The following is a 16,601-nucleotide window of genomic DNA, read 5'->3' as shown; positions in this document are numbered from 1 at the left end:
TGGCAGGGCATCACTCTGCAAATAGCTGATCTACAAGCTCACAGCACGTCACAATGCAACGTGTTGTGAGAGGTTTGATCTGCTATTTTTGGCGCACGACACTGGTGCGCATCCAAGTGTAAATCAGGCAGGAAGGAACAGGAGGGAGCAGTGGAGTGAGGGATGGAAGGTGCAAGCGGGGAACGTAGCGGAGGATGGGGCCAGCGTGCAGTGTTGACGCTGTACGTGGCGTCAGTGTGATAAGAATAGAGATGGTGCGTGCAGTGATCCTGAGACATTACTCTTTCACACCCTCAGCGGGGCAGGCCACACTCATTATGTGACAGAGAGGGATTTAATGTGTGCGTAACTGTGCATGCGTGTTACATTCAGATACCGGTATGCACATGTAGCCATATTTCATCATGGGAAATGTACTTGTATTCATTTTAATTTGGGTAATATTGGAATATTTTCATTCACAATGAAACTTTCACAATTACATTCTTCACTTTTTCTTCACAGAGGGGGTATAATTCTATTATAATAATTGCTTGGATGAAAACGAAATGCATTCTTACAGTGGTGGCTTAATAATGTAAAACACTGTTAATAAAACAGTGTTGCTAATCCTTTAGTTTACACTAGATGAAAATGCATAAGGCCTCACGTAAAGGTTACGACTGAATATGTCTTATTATATCATTTCATTTATATGATTTGTTTATTTTATTTCATTTTCTATGTTGTATTTTGTGTCTATGAAGTCTGTCTTTGTACTATGTTGTTGTGTCTTGTTTTGTTTTTTGAACATATACCTGTAAACCCTCAATAAAAAACAAAGTAAATGTAAAATACATAAGGCTTCAAGCAATATACAGATTAAGAAAAAGATGAAGTCAGGCTTGAGATAATATAACCTAGTGTACTTTGGAATAAGGTTTGCTATAGCCAGTCATTGTAAAATCTCTAATCTCTCACTCTTTCTAGGACCTTGAAGGATAACAAAATGTGAAGTAAAAAGGAAAAGAAATAAGCAAAAGAATATTTTATGATTTCTAAAAAGTTCTACTGCATAGAAATAGACATTCTTCCATGTTGTCAAACTAGTATCATTTTTAAAATAGCGAATGTGTGGAGTGAAGACTGAGAACATGGAAAAAGATATGAGAGTGCCGCTAGGGTGAAGCTGCTGCTCCACCATCTAGAGGCCTAGAGGTCGAATCCACCACAGTGCCTCTGGCTTGGCCGGGCACTCCCAACAACTGCAAGTTATTGGCCTTGCTTGAGGATGGAAAGCTGGGCAGGGAAGGGTGAACTTTGTCACCGCCACTAGTAGTGACCCCTACAGGTTGTTTAGGAGGGAGAAGAACACTAACGCAACTCCACACTGTCGGGTGAAAAAGGGCAGCCTGTGACTCCATGTGTATCGGAGGAGACATGTGGTTGACTACACTCTTCTCAGGACCAACAAGTAAGGGTTGGCAGTGACAGGGACTACACATGGTGGTTTATCGGCATTTACTAAATTGGGAGATATACAGTATATTTACTGTATATCTGTACAATAGTTGGACGTGAATATATCACAATGCTGGAACCAAGTATGATAAAACAGTGGCAGAAGGAGACTGGTTACTTGATAACAACTGCATTGTTTGCTGTGAAGAAAGCTTTACATCATAACTATGGCGCAAGCCAGTGGTCAGTTTTATGGTGACAGAGAGTGTGTATGCGCATGTGTTTGTGTGTGTGTGTGAGTGAGTGAGAGAGAAAGAGAGAGAGAGACAGAGACAGAAACAGGGGGAGTAAGAGAGAATGACATGTTGTAAACAAAGGAATGATATTGTTATCTCTTTGCTCAGACAGCACGGCTCTGCTGAGTGAAGGCCGGATTCACACAGAGGTTTTCAGACCGTTAGGAATTTAAGCAGCCACTGTGGATGACAGAGAGATAGAGAAGAGATCTCAGAATAATCCTTATTATGATACGACAAAGCTTTGAGCGTTTAAGAACTAATTGTCATTTACTAGGCACATACTCACAGAGTTAATTCCTCTGTCTTTGACCTCCTGGCTCGTCTCCAGTTCATAAAGAGCTGAGGGAGAGAAGAGATGAATACTTCAATTCAATTTATCAATCATGGTTCCAGTGTTTCAAGGTACTATGTTGAAACACACAAGGCACAGTGACGAACACAGATCTTTTCTGAATGCAATTACAGCGTGTGCATAATGTGTGTTACCATGTAGTTTGTGCAGCCTGGACACACATGCCACAAAGCCATGGAAGGGCAGGTGGAGTTCCCCAGAGCCAAACCTCTCTGACAGCAGCTGAACCACCTTATCATCACACTGGAGTCCTGGAAAAGACCATGCAGTCGTACAATAATAGCGTTATTAGTTCTAATGGAGATATTGTTATACAGCCATAGAGTTATTAGCTCTAATACAAACGTTTTGTAATATAATACATTATTATTATTATTAATAATAATAATAATAATAATAATAATAATAATATATATTGTGTACAATGTGTAGTTATAATAGCTCTAATAGAACAGATAGTGTGTGTGTGTGTGTGTGTGTGTGTGTGTGTGTGTGTGTGTGTGTGTGTGTGTGTGTGTGTGTGTGTGTGTGTGTGTGTGTGTGTGTGTGTGTACATGTGTGCATACCAACTGCCAGAAGTGCCAGGCTGAGTTCAAATGGGCTCATTGACCCAGAGGAGTCCTCGTCAAATTGAAAAAAGGTGGACTGAGAAATCAACAAGACAAAGACAATGAGATTAATAGCATCTTCACATATGAAAACCACCATCCCCAGCACACTCATAACTGTACCACGCATGCACGCACTGACTTTGACACACACACACACACACACACACACACACACACACACACACACACACACACACACACACACACACAGTGTCACCTGCAGTTTGCGCAGATGGGACATCAGGCTCTCTGCTTGGTCACGTCTCAGACTGCTGCGGCCTTTAGTCTGACAGACGAGTTAAGGACGGCTCAGAAAGACATTAGGACAGATGGTGGAAGACACCATGAGACAGACGCTATGAGACAGACGCTATGAGAGAGATGCTGTGAGAGAGATGCTATGAGAAAAATGATATGAGGTGACAAAGGCAATAACATACTGCAGTAAAGTTATTGGAATAAGTTAAACAAGAGGGTCACAAAGAGGGTACAGTTGTGTCATACTGTATGCTCCTGTTCAGCACTATGCTATATAAATACATGTAGTGTTATTGCTACAAGTAGACATGGGACTGAGTCAGAGTAAAGCCTATACCTCGACATACATGTACAGGACAGTACGACCCTGTCACATATTGAAATCTACAAGCTCACAACAGGTCACATCGCAAAGTGTTCTGAGGTTGTAGATTGGCTATTTTCAGCCTGGGACACCATCGTACAATGGAGTATGAAACTCAGGCATAAGGATACTTCTTCCCCAAAGATGAGCTGTCTGCATAGTTCCAGTGGGATGTGGTAGTCTTTCTCTAGCACTGAAAAGCAAAGTTACAGTCACAGTTACTTCTGTTATTTAATCTAACTTAATTTGTTGCGTCCACAACTATGACATTCTGTCTAGACTGTTGTTGACATTTGTGGCCTCTTCCTCTGGTCACCCTCAGAGATGGGACATGTTACTACGTTGCTCCCATCTAGTGGCCATTGTAAGAATAATGACAGCTTAGTGGCTGCTTTTGCACTAGTGTTCATCTCATCTGGTTTTATCTAACATGTCAAATGTGATAGGTTGGAATCAACTGAGTTACCTTACCTGAGTTGACCAGGTTCATGAACTCTTTAGCATTCAGTCTGTCATCCTGTCAGAAGACACAGCAGATAATTAGAATAGACTTTATAATACATACATTAAACGAGAAAAAGTGCATAAGGGATTCATGTTGATGAAGTTATTGCACAGACAATATGTTTGTGGGATGTGCGTGCAAACTTTCACAGCAATCAGACTCAGTTCATGATTTGAGACATTTTGTTCAAAATGAGCAACACTTGTAAACTTTAGATGCCAATCTTAGTTGGATGGAATCCATATTCCGGATGGAATATGAAAAGTCGGACAGAACCGTGTTAAACACATGACACAATCTGTGGAACTAATATTAAACATTTTGTTTTGCAAAAGGCAAATATGAAGAATGTGGGATAGAGGTTTTGTGTGTGCACAGTCGGACAGACGGACGGAAACACACACAGACGGGGGGGAAAAACATATTGTCTTGGCCACGACTTTGGCCTGGCGGAGACAAGCATAAGTTCTATAGTATAAATCTTAACAAACAAGTTATGATGTACCTTACCAGCTTATGCTGATTTTGATAGCCTGGACTCCTCTGGCACAGCCAGGGTGGTGATTTGTCCTGTTGTGGTAATGCAGCTTTAGGTATGTAAAGGAAAGGTAGAAAAATAATTCTTACCGGCCCTGCAAACTCATCAAAAAGCTTCTGAACTCTCAAGTGGTCCTCTGGAGTGACCGGTGTGGACATGACCTGTTAGAACGGAACCAAACACACCACACAATGCCATATAACTTCAGTATGTTATCATACCAGTGTTGTGTTTATAAATGAGGTCAGTGGACTCACCATTGTCAATGCATTTGACGTGCATGTGAAATCTTGTGTCCTGGAACAGAAAAATCACCGTTAGTTCAAAATACACTTCGACAAAGCAACCAATCTTCAATTCTTCAGCTCTCTTCCATCCTCCTACCCCAGAACATTTCCAGTCTTGGAATAGATTCGGAGGAAGACCTCTCCGGGCTGGTTGGGTCGGTAGGTGGAAGCAACAATGACATAGGTGCCAGGGTCCAAATTCACCTTCCTCCATGCACTCCTGTCATGGAGTGTAAACATACAAAACTCAGTTTGGCAGACTGCGCATTGAAGAGCTTGGTAGGTTAGGTACATGATGAACATGCCTCATGTTATGACTGTACGATGAGATGAAAATGGACATTCTAATTAATAGTTATTAAATTAATAGAGACATTTAATAGTTTTCCTCATTTAGTTGTATTTCATATATTTCATGGATTTGTCTTCTTTTTGTATGTGTATTTTTTATTTGAAACAATAATAATAATGATTTATTATAATGTATTAATAATAATAAAACAGTGTCGTACCTCATAGCCTGGTACTTCCCAGAGCGCCCCACCGGACGAGTTGTTGAGAAGAAGCTTTTGTCCAGACACATACCCTGAAGCTGTATGTACATTAGAACAACTGAATATATAAATACACCTATGGTTATGATATTGATTTAGGCAAAGTCAACAAAAGACTAATCTTAAAGCTTTTTTAGATAGGATAGAATAGCAAAGAGACAGGAGACTGAGGGAGAACTACATGCAACACAGGTCTCCAGCAGTAATTGAACCAGGCAGGGATGTTGTAATGCTGTCATCTGGCCAGCCACTGATGCATCCCAAATGCTGATGTTTTGTGTAGTAAGTACATACCTCAGGGGGAATCTGCACAGAAAGAGGAGATTAATTAGTTACTACACTGGTAGAATGCATTGCATCTTTCAAGTCCACTGCTGTGCGTGGCCTCACCCTGAAGATGTGGAACGCCATATAGAGAAAGTGGACTTTGTTTTGTGATCTCCTGTTTTTCTGCAGGAGCTCCACTAGCACGGTGCACTTCTTTCCTTTCTCTGCTATCTTCTTCTCCTCTGGAGTCATCTTCTTGTTGTTGTCATCAACATCATCATCATCATCGTCATCATCGTCGTCATCATTATCCTCCTCTTCTGGCTGGTCCTGCTCTGAGAGAACCAGCTCAAACTGGGGGTTCTTCCAGTATGATCCTGAGAGAAGAACAGAGAGAAGGACACTGAGTTCCTACAGATGCCATCACAAAAGTGCTTCAGGGAAACACCTCAGTTATACTTAGCTGCACGCCGGTATCACAGGTTGCTGAGTCTTCAGTAGATCTGCTATTTTTGGCACACAACTATGTATACATGAGAAATTAGTACTCAAGAATTCAAGTTCAAAGTATGAATTACAAAGTACATTTGTTTTTAAATACCAGTGAATTGCTGAAATTTAGAACATTGCAAAGATTGTAGATATTATATGTATTAATATGTTATTTTTGTAAGTGAAAGCCAAGAGGGAACACCAGGCAACAGACAAAACGGATAACGAAAAAACAAAAAACAAGCCAAAAAAATCTAATCAAATAAATAAAAAATAACAGATTCACACACACACACACACACACAAACACACACACACACACACACACACACACACACACACACACACACACACACACACACACACACACACACACACACACACACACACACACACACACACACACACACACACACACACACACGCACACACACACACACACACACACACACACACACTCACCATGCCATTTTGGTCACACCGTAACTTCACCACTTGAGGTCCAATTAATGTAATTTATAATTTTAGCACTTGGGCCCATAGTACCAGAAGGTAGGAGGTGGAGTCATTCAGGGATGACCGGGAAAGTGATTCCCTCTGCAAAGGCAAGGAAAGGGTCCCATACTGTGTGGAATTTTGTGACAGAGCCCCTCAATGTGTATCTAATCCTTTCCAGCTGCAGATTATTAAAAATGTCTCTCAGCCATTGTGTATGGGAGGGCGGGATGGCCGGGTGATTTCCATCTCAGTATTAGGCGTCTTGCCAGTAGTGTTACAAAGGCTATAAGGATCTGCTTGGGATCTAGACAGTGGCAGTTGAGAAATGCCAAACAGCGCTGTAATGGCGTTAGGCACTATAAGTGTCCCAGTTAATACTGTAAGCCGGTGTCTGATGGCATTTTTCACAGTTAGGATCAATGTTATCGTATATCCTTGACAGCTTAGCTTTCGTCCAGTGGGTTCGATGTACGACTTTACACTGGAGTAGGCCATGTCTAGAACAAGCTGATTGAAGTGTGAACACCCGCTTTTTTCGGGTTTGTCAGGGAATTGGGGAAACCTGTTACGCACAAAACTCGTTCCAAAGCTCTTGGAACGAGCCAAAAACGTTATTAATGTATAAATCCTTGAATTTTTGATTCCCAGATTGGCCCATACGGCAAATGCCCCGTCTGATATGGAAGGAGGAATGCACTTAAGTTACTGTCCACCACGGCAGGTAAGGATGTACACTAGGCCTACATTCAGTACATGCACAAAACAACAGACAGCCTCACATGACACACGCTCTCCTAATAATACTCACGCTGGTATCTGCGTCTGCCACCAGCAGAGCTCCCCGGCACCCAGACACCCTCATGCTCACTGATGGTCCAGGAACCAGGGGAGCTGGCTGAGGCCTGTGCCTGCCCCTCTGTGAGGGTGTCAGGGTTCACGCTGCACAGCTCCACACTGTCAAACAATCTGCTGAAATCTTCTACACTGATCCTGATAACAGGGAGGAAGACACACCGCGGGTAAGACAGTTTGAATTTGAAACGTACAGATACATTTTCCACGATTATCAATGTGTCAACACTCCATGGTATGATGCTGAGTTTCAGAAACGTACCAAAACTCTCCATCCTCTTTCTTGTTCAGAATCCTTTGCTTCTCAGCATCGTCAATATCACCCCAGTCCTTAGACCTAGTTTCTCACACACACACACACACACACACACACACACACACACACACACACACACAGTTAATGTCACCCAGTCCTTAGACCTGCATTCACACACACGCACGGCACGCACGGCACGCGCAGGCGCACACACACACACACACACACACACACACACACACACACACACACACACACACACACACACACACACACACACACACACACACACACACACACACACACACACACACACACACACACACACACACACACACACACACACACACACACACACACACACACACACACTAGTCTGATCGGTCCATTTCCCACCTAATGCACCCGGTAATTTGCACACACACATTCATGCATACACCCTTTACCCGACTGGATCAGCAACCTGCAAAGCAAGTGATCCCAGTCAGTCTACACGTAATAAACAGGCAGCTTCCTCACTTGTCACTCCAGGGCCCACGGTATTCAACAAAGCCCCAGGGGTTCCTCAGCCTCAGCAATTTGGTGCTTTCTTCTTCTTCTGCTTTGCTCACCTGAAACAAACAAGAAAAGGGTTTTATGGCACAATGGCCTTACATCAGCCCCCCATTTTGACAAAATACACAAGGAACATACTGCCCCAGAGAGCTCCATGTCTGACATCACTGCCGCTAGAGGGCGCTATCCCCCTGGGTCACAGCATTATTTATTGTTTATTCTTTCATGGGAATTCCCATAGGCAAATCTTAGATTATGTCATATTAGAACTCTGTTCCAAAAATAAACATTTTAGTCATATGGACATGAAGCACCAACTGACGGTAAAAAAATTACTAATTTATCCAAATAAATGTTGTTGTAACGTAACAATAAACAACATAGTTTATTTTTGGAACAAAGTTCTTATTATGACCTGATTTAAGATTTGCCTATGGGAATTCCAGTACAAAAAAGATGGCCATGACCTAGGGGTAGTGGGAGTGAGGTCAGGACATCCGTTACAGTATACTGACCTTGTCGCTGTCAGTGATGGCATAAGCATGGCCCTTGATCAGTCCATCTCCTGTCACTTTACCAATGTCAGAATAGCTTTTGGCCTGTGAAAACAAGGTTATGATGGTTGGAACTATCTGCATAAACCCAGTGGTGGAAAAAGTACTTGCATCAAAATGTACCCATAATGTGTACAAAATCTTTCAAAAATAGCCGATCTACAAGCTCACAATGTGTTGCATCGTGACGCATTGTGAGCTGGTAGATCTGCTATTTTCAAATGGCCGACATGTATATAGGGTTGAAGTGGATTAAAAGTAAAACTTTTGGCTCTGAGATGTAGTGGGGTAGAAGTAAGCATTAGAAATACTCAAGTAAAGAACAAATACATCAAAATTGTACAAAATTATACATATGCATGCACTGCATTCACAAGATGGTAATTTTCCTCTTATGTATGACATCAAAATGTTATTATAATTATAAGGGCAATATTGTGTGTGCGTGTGTGCGTGTGTGTGTGTGTGTGTGTGTGTGTGTGTGTGTGTGTGTGTGTGTGTGTGTGTGTGTGTGTGTGTGTGTGTGTGTGTGTGTGTGTGGACCTGTATAAAGCAGCTAAGCAAGCTGCCACGTGACAGAGCAGCGGTGAGACATCTCCAGAGGACTCGAGGGGTACGAGAGGAGACGGGGAGGGTGTACGCTATCCCTCCTGTAAAATCCTCCATCGCCTCAGAAATATTCCCCCCCTTAAGACTTCCATATGATCCAATAAGCCTGTTCATGATGATAAGACAGATATCTATTTAATGTGGAAGCACAAATATATCACAAAATGATCGTGATTACGCAACTCATGCAAGCACGCACGCACGCACGCACAACACACACACACACACACACACACACACACACACACACACACACACACACACACACACACACACACACACACACGTAAACAACTGTGGGTGATGTCAGACATTATAACGTGTAAGGCATATGCTGGTAGTGGCAACTAACTTGGCATAGGCCTTCTCCACTAGAGCGCTCCAATACTCATGACGGGTGTGAGAGTAGCTGAACAGCAGACGGCCTTCACGCACTGGCAGCCTGTCGTCCACAACCACCTCCACCCACTCGCCATACTGCCAGAACTGCACCAGCAGACAGGGACAGGGATGGGGGCGACAGGGTAGGCAGGTGGAATGAGGAGAAAGGCAAACGAGGAGGGATATAAATAGAGGGCAGAGAGAGGACAGGAAGAGGAGGGGAAAGAATAGCAGAAGCCAGCGAGGAAGAGCAGAGCAGAGTGGGGAGAGGGGACAAACAACCACGTTGTCTGTTACACAATCATAATGAAACTCACCCTTCCTTCACATAGTCTAATGAAACTATGTATGGAAGAGGAGAGGAGAGGAGAGTGTGAGAGAGAGAGAGAGAGAGAGAGAGAGAGAGAGAGAGAGAGAGAGAGAGAGCTATAGAGAGAAAGAGATAGAGATAGATAGATAGATAGATAGATAGATAGATAGATAGATAGATAGATAGATAGATAGATAGATAGATAGATAGATAGATAGATAGATAGATAGATAGATAGATAGATAGATAGATAGATAGATAGATAGATAGATAGATAGATAGATAGATAGATAGATAGATAGATAGATAGATAGATAGATAGAGATAATGACATAATGACATAATGACATAATGACAAAATCAAATACTTATAAAGAATCAATAGCAACATGAGGTGCATAGAATTAAGCACCTGGATGAAAGACTGTATGGAACAAATTATCTGGAAATGAAACCCTGCGAGAACTAAATGGATCACTTAGATCCATAGAGATAAGATGGCCATTCTAAGACCTGTTCTATCTGAATTAGAGGCAGTTACTGGTCACAGGGGTGTGTTCAGTACCTACTGTAGGCTGTGTGTACACAAGAGGGGCCGAGAACAGGCCTGCACTGGCCCTTCATAATCGTGTCGTGTTGTGTGTGTGTGTGTGTGTGTGTGTGTGTGTGTGTGTGTGTGTGTGTGTGTGTGTGTGTGTGTGTGTGTGTGTGTGTGTGTGTGTGTGTGTGTGTGTGTGTGTGTGTGTGTGTGTGTGTGTGTGTGTGTGTGTGTGTGTGTGTGTGTGTGAGAGAGAGAGAGTGTGTGTGTGCATGTGTGTGTCCCAAGGGCAGTAGCGGCCTGCATGTCTGAACTACTCTCCAATCACCCTGTGAACAGCAGAATTCCTATCCTATCCTCTGTCCTCTACTTTTCGTTAATACATGTTAAGTCATGTCACATACTTGTTAAAACTCTCCATAGGTGCAAGGCGCCAGATCAAATGATTAATTTCTACAGGAGACAACCACAAAGCCATCGCTTTTTAGACACTGAGCTTTTATGAGATTGATATACTTTACGTAACTGTTATGGAACACTATCAGAGACTTCTAGATGAGTATCTGTACTACATGAGGTGCTTTCTAAATGAATATGCCTCCTGTTACATATGAGACCACACAGGAATAATTGCCCTGGTAAAGGAATATCTGTAGGATCTGATGACATTCACTGCGTTTCAAGTGAAACAATAGGCACATTATATTATTTAAGATTAGATTAAATCTTCACTAAAAACAAAAACAAATAATATCTAAAATATGAAGAAGAGATTTAGATAAAGTGAAATATAAAGTGACATTTCTTAAAACCATTTGTAACATTAATCCAACCTGTTTGATCGTGCGTGTGTGCGTTCGTGCTTGCTTGCTTGCGTGTAAGAAAGCGTGCCAAATGTACAGTATGTGTGGTCATAGGGGGAGGTGTTGGAGAGTAATTAGTTATTTTTCTCATTAATGAAAACCTAACCCTGAATTTAGAAAGTGTAAATCTAAACACAAATACGCAAACTAGTCATTCATTACATTTTCTTCAGAGAATATAATATCTCTACAGCCTATGAACCGTAAGCCACATCTTGGCTCACACTGTATAAATTAGGCTTTTAACTCTGCTAGACTGCTACATTTTATCTCTCTTAAACAATCTTGTTTTTTTCACCATTGTCTGTCCATCCACCCATCCATCCATCCATCCATCCATCCATCCATCTACCTTTGAACCTTTGGTGACTTCATTCTTACCCTAAAATGGAAGATCCCTGCATAGGATTTAGCCAGGCTCTGGTTGGGTGGCACCACCTTGACAAAGAGTTTGGGGTGCATGGTCAGACAGGACAGGGCTGCCAGAAGCCAACAGTCACCTGATAGACAGTGGAAAGAAACAACATATTTGAACTCAAATGAAGACATGAAATCTACTGTGTTACTTGAGCACTGCACTGGTAACATATTTCATGGATTTGTTGAATACTTTACATTTACATTAATTTCTGCAGGCATGAGGATTGTGCACAGGCCTGCTGCACAGGTAAGTCTGCTGTTTCTGTCAGAACTTTTAGGTATGTTAACGGCTAAACACAGGTGGACACGAACACGCACGAACACGCACGCACACAAGGCACATTCCTGTTAAGTAAACATCTGTTTCATGTTCGCCCAGACATTATTTAAGATTTGCACTTTCGACAGCAAATCCTTAACATTCTTTTCTTTAACCCTTTGTCTAGGAAAAATAAATCTCCTTGACAGGAGTGTCCTGGAAAAGATAGGCAGCAAATGAAACAAAAGTGACACTCACAATCACATATCTCTGCTTTTGGGCAGAAACCAGTTAACTCAAAATGTTCACTATTTTTAAAAGAAAGCAATACTGCCTCATCAAAGTTGGTATTGTGACTTTATATATTATATTGTCAGTTACTTGCATGATAGGGGAGGAAAGGGTTTTTCATATAGTTAAAAAAGGAAAGCAGACTGAACACATAGAAGAGGTTTTCAGTTTCTACCCTGCTGATCTACAAACTACTACTGCATTGTGAGCTTGTAGATCTGCTTCATGAGGTGGCACCCAACCAATGATGATCTCATCAGTGGTCGGTCAGTTGAACGCTGTCTTCCTGTATGAAAAGAATTTAACACATTCTGTTTCATAAAGGAAGACAGCGGTCCAACTGTGAAAAAAGAGGAGTGATTTGGTAGCCTACAGCTATTATTTGTGGCTCCTTACTTTAATTTACTGACAAATTGACAATAAAATATCATGACACACATCCATCATTATACCTTGGAGAAGAGAAAGTTAATAACTTTTGTCTTTACTTTGTGTAAGGGCTTATGTTTGACGCACTCACCTAGTTGGCCCTGGCAGATATCAGTGGTCCCAGTTGTACCCTCCACAAACACAGCGTTCTCACTGATTTCCTACAGGAATGAGAAGACAGTATGAGCAGCCTATAGCCTATTCTACAATTAACCACCATGATGAAATTGTAAATGGAGGAAGTGCAGGAAGAACAGGTTTAAGATCTCACAAAACACAGACCAGCTTTCCTCCAAGGTGGAAAGTCTGGTGCTGCGAGGTTACTTTTCTGGCGGTTCTGGACAACCATGTATCCAACCAACTCAAGGCTGGGCACTGTGTGTGTCGAATTTGAAGTTGGTGAGGCAAATGGTTCAGTGGTAGTGGAGTTACGTGTATTAAAGAGGCGACGCACATACGTACACACATAGAGACAGGTGCATTTATTGTAAGACCGTCAGCCACCGGCTACTTGGGAACAAGTATGCAATACCCGTTGTCATAGCACCCGTCTCCGTCTGTCTCTGTCCCTTTTGTGCCCATATATGGAGATCTCTGTATCTGTCTGTGTCTGAAGAGTGCAAACTGACTGTGAAAAGTGGACTGTTATGCTTAGTAATCAAATGGCAGGTGTGGGGTTGCCATGGCAATCAATTGGCTGAGGCAGAGGCTGGCTACAGGTGAGAGGACTTTTAGGCTCATTAGGTCCACTGGCAGAATCTGATCAGAGCCTTTTGTGACACACACACACACACACACACACACACACACACACACACACACACACACTGACACACACACACACACACACACACACACACACACACACACACACACACACACACACACTCACAGACCTTGTGCATTTATTGTAAGATGGTGGTTGTTCAATATTCTGACAAATTTGAGGCTACAAAGGATGCATTAAAAACGTTTAAGTCACTGTTGTACAAATAAGCAATAGGCAAAAATATTGTCCTTGATTGATTGATTTGGCTTGTTTAGTTGTTTCCATTGGGGTCCTTTTGTAGGCTATACATTTAATGATAGACAAAGAGAGAGAATGACATTATCAGAAGCTACAATTCATTTTTATTTAAAAGTTACTGGTTTCAGTAGTTTGTGCAGGCTAGCTACTGTAGCCTACTATAAGACATATTGTATCTAGGCTACATATGCATGCCAAATGTAATTTAGTCTATTTAGAACATGTAGCCTAAATGTTCTGTTCTTTTAAATAATAGACTACATAAAATATTATCATTTGTCAAATTGACCAAAATTATTTAGGTCAATTTGACAAATTAACAATCTTTTCAGTCTCATAGTCATAGTCCAATAAGTAAAGCCTACCTTTGGTCGCAGCCACTTTATTGCCTTTTTGGGGTCGGGATCCTCGGGCATATGGATGGAATTGTGGTCGGCAGGAAATGTAGGATCACAAAATAACGAGCCAGACTTCAGGCATGCATCGAGTAGAGTCTTGAAGTCCTGGTCCCGAAATTTGTTCGAGTTTCCAATGGAACCGAGCTTCGACTGTTGAGTTGACATATTGTCAGAAGCAGAACTTTCAGAGTCAGAGCCTGAAATAAGTTTGTGCACTGTGCAGTGTTTAAAGATTGCCAGGTCAGGGTGGCTGGCTCACACCATGACTCATGAGCCCTGTGCTTAAATACACTTTATGCGTATACTCCCACAGTGGGCCTGGGCCATTGGAGCGCCTCCTTCGATCCGGATTCCGGGCCAGCTTGGAAAGGTATGTGATACGCCGATGGGGGGTCATGAGCTGGAGACTAGTGAGTACTGTGAGTGTAATGACATGGTGCCAAAGACTCACTTTGATCTCTCTTATTTATCGTTTACCATCATTCTTTGGGGGTGGGAAAGGAGACATAGCTATTTGTGTGTGTGCGTGTGTGTGCGCGCGTGTGCGTGCGTGCGTGTGTGTGCGTGTGTGTGTGTGTGTGTGTGTGTGTGTGTGTGTGTGTGTATATTCCTGCACTATACCTGCATCGAGTGATCTTGGTACATAGAAGTTGATCTATTGAAGATTCTGACCTTCAAAGTACATAATTTTTGTTTTGATTGTATTGCTGTATTGTTGTATTGTTCTTTCTGCTTTGGCAATGTAAACGTATGTTTTCTCATGCCAATAAAGCCCTTTGAATTGAATTGAATTGTGTGTGTGTTTGTGTGCGCGCGCGTGCGCATGCGAGCGTGTGTGCTCGCATGCGAGCGAGCGAGACAGACAGACAAACAGACTGTGAGGGTAAATATTATTACTGCAAGTAAGGCAAGACCAAACAGAAATCAGATGATATAGCCTACAACAACATTTAATTTCAAGTATGGGTAGTCACTTAATTGTCTAGGCTATGTAAGCATATCAAAATAATGGAGGATTTATTCTTTGTTTCCACAAGTTACAAGAGTCATTATAGTCATACGCCGTGGAAGGATGCCCTGGCCTGCTGCACACTCACGGTTCCAAATGAAATAATATACTCTAAGCTGTCGCTAGATGGCGGCCTCCTCCTGCTGCCCGTTGACATTTAACCAGTCTGGATTCAAGCTGCAAACTTGAGGGATATATCTCTATTGATCGATAAATAGGACATGGCATATCTTGAAACTTTGAAATCTGTTAAAGGATCACTTCTCCAATTTTCAACAATAACTCATAAAACTCTCCAGTCTCCTCACTAATGCTCATTGCCACATTATATGGCACCATTTTTGTCTATGTTCTCTAGTCTAGTGTCTCAGAGGAGAGCTGTTGCGGACAGTATAGCCAGGGCTAGGCTATCAATGATATAATTGGTTAACTTAAATTTCAAACATTATATATATATTTAGGATTTTAACAATGACTTCTTTTTTCAGAATGCTAGCTTTCCAGGAAGGGAAAGCTGTATTTTCTATAGCTTTGACTGCCCATTGATGATGTCACTGGTAGGGAAGTTTATACTTATATAGGGAAGTGTCTATAGCCCACAAATATACAGGTTTCTGTACAGGTTTCTGTACATTTGTGAGCACCGATTATATGATGAAAGTGCTCCTTAAAACCCCACACCTGTTCAACTGGCTTGTGAGCATGGGGTAGTAAGAGAGAGTGTATTGGCTCATTATTAGCCCAAACGAACACCGGCTATTCTAAGTGGACAGCCAATTATTTTAACCTCGCACATTCATGTTATACGTGTCTCTCATAGTCTTATTTCAGTAGACTAATCATTAGGCCTACTTGTATAACATGACATATTTTGCGGGTCACTTCGTCTTGTCCTCATTAGATTTCTACACACCCCTCAGTAAGCCTATGCCACAAACCGTTTCTCCATCATTCGCCTGATTAAACCGACAACTACCACTAAACAAACACTGAAGAATAGTGACACTACCGTATATTGGTGTCCATTTAACTCCATTCACCACTATCTCTATTATGTCCGTTTGGTCTGAGAGGCCAGGACACAGCTAGCACCTCAATAACAAAGGTCAATGTCCCGCCCTAACCAATGCTGACACTCCCACACCTCAGTGACCCCTGTAATCCCACGACCCCAAGCGACACTCATGGCCCACAGCCCTATACCGCTTCCCAAATGGAGAAAGACACCCAAGCCCTTAATACTCTCCGGTCGCCAGACAGAGTCGAAACACTGATATTGCCATTATATACTCCCCTCTCCCCCATATGCCCACTAATCTGCATTGTTCTTCTGATGGAAAATTTAACAGAAAAGATTATTTTTGTTATAATAAAGTAATGATAAA

General features: G+C 42.0%; 1 protein-coding gene across 1 annotated transcript; it reads right to left on the bottom strand.

Annotated features, from left to right (window-relative positions):
* Positions 1-423: 423 nt before the first annotated feature.
* Positions 424-14,460, bottom strand: capn12 (calpain 12). Its single transcript, XM_080771897.1, has 21 exons — positions 14,175-14,460; positions 12,874-12,943; positions 11,765-11,883; positions 9,644-9,777; positions 9,226-9,397; positions 8,644-8,727; positions 8,093-8,184; positions 7,580-7,654; positions 7,274-7,455; positions 5,581-5,852; positions 5,167-5,240; positions 4,752-4,874; positions 4,625-4,664; positions 4,457-4,528; positions 3,796-3,841; positions 3,456-3,517; positions 2,920-2,988; positions 2,658-2,736; positions 2,226-2,342; positions 2,026-2,078; positions 424-1,916 (listed from the first exon to the last, which is right to left on the bottom strand). Exons 1-21 carry the CDS (start codon positions 14,370-14,372, stop codon positions 1,890-1,892), a joined length of 2,160 nt encoding a protein of 719 aa, XP_080628023.1. The 5' UTR covers positions 14,373-14,460; the 3' UTR covers positions 424-1,889.
* Between the last annotated feature and the right edge of the window lie 2,141 nt (positions 14,461-16,601).

This window comes from Protomyctophum bolini (genome assembly GCF_963924005.1).
Source record: "Protomyctophum bolini genome assembly, chromosome: 9".
Classification (NCBI taxonomy): Eukaryota; Metazoa; Chordata; class Actinopteri; order Myctophiformes; family Myctophidae; genus Protomyctophum; species Protomyctophum bolini.
Note: the sequence above shows the minus strand (reverse complement) of the source record. Positions and strands in the feature narration are given on the sequence as shown.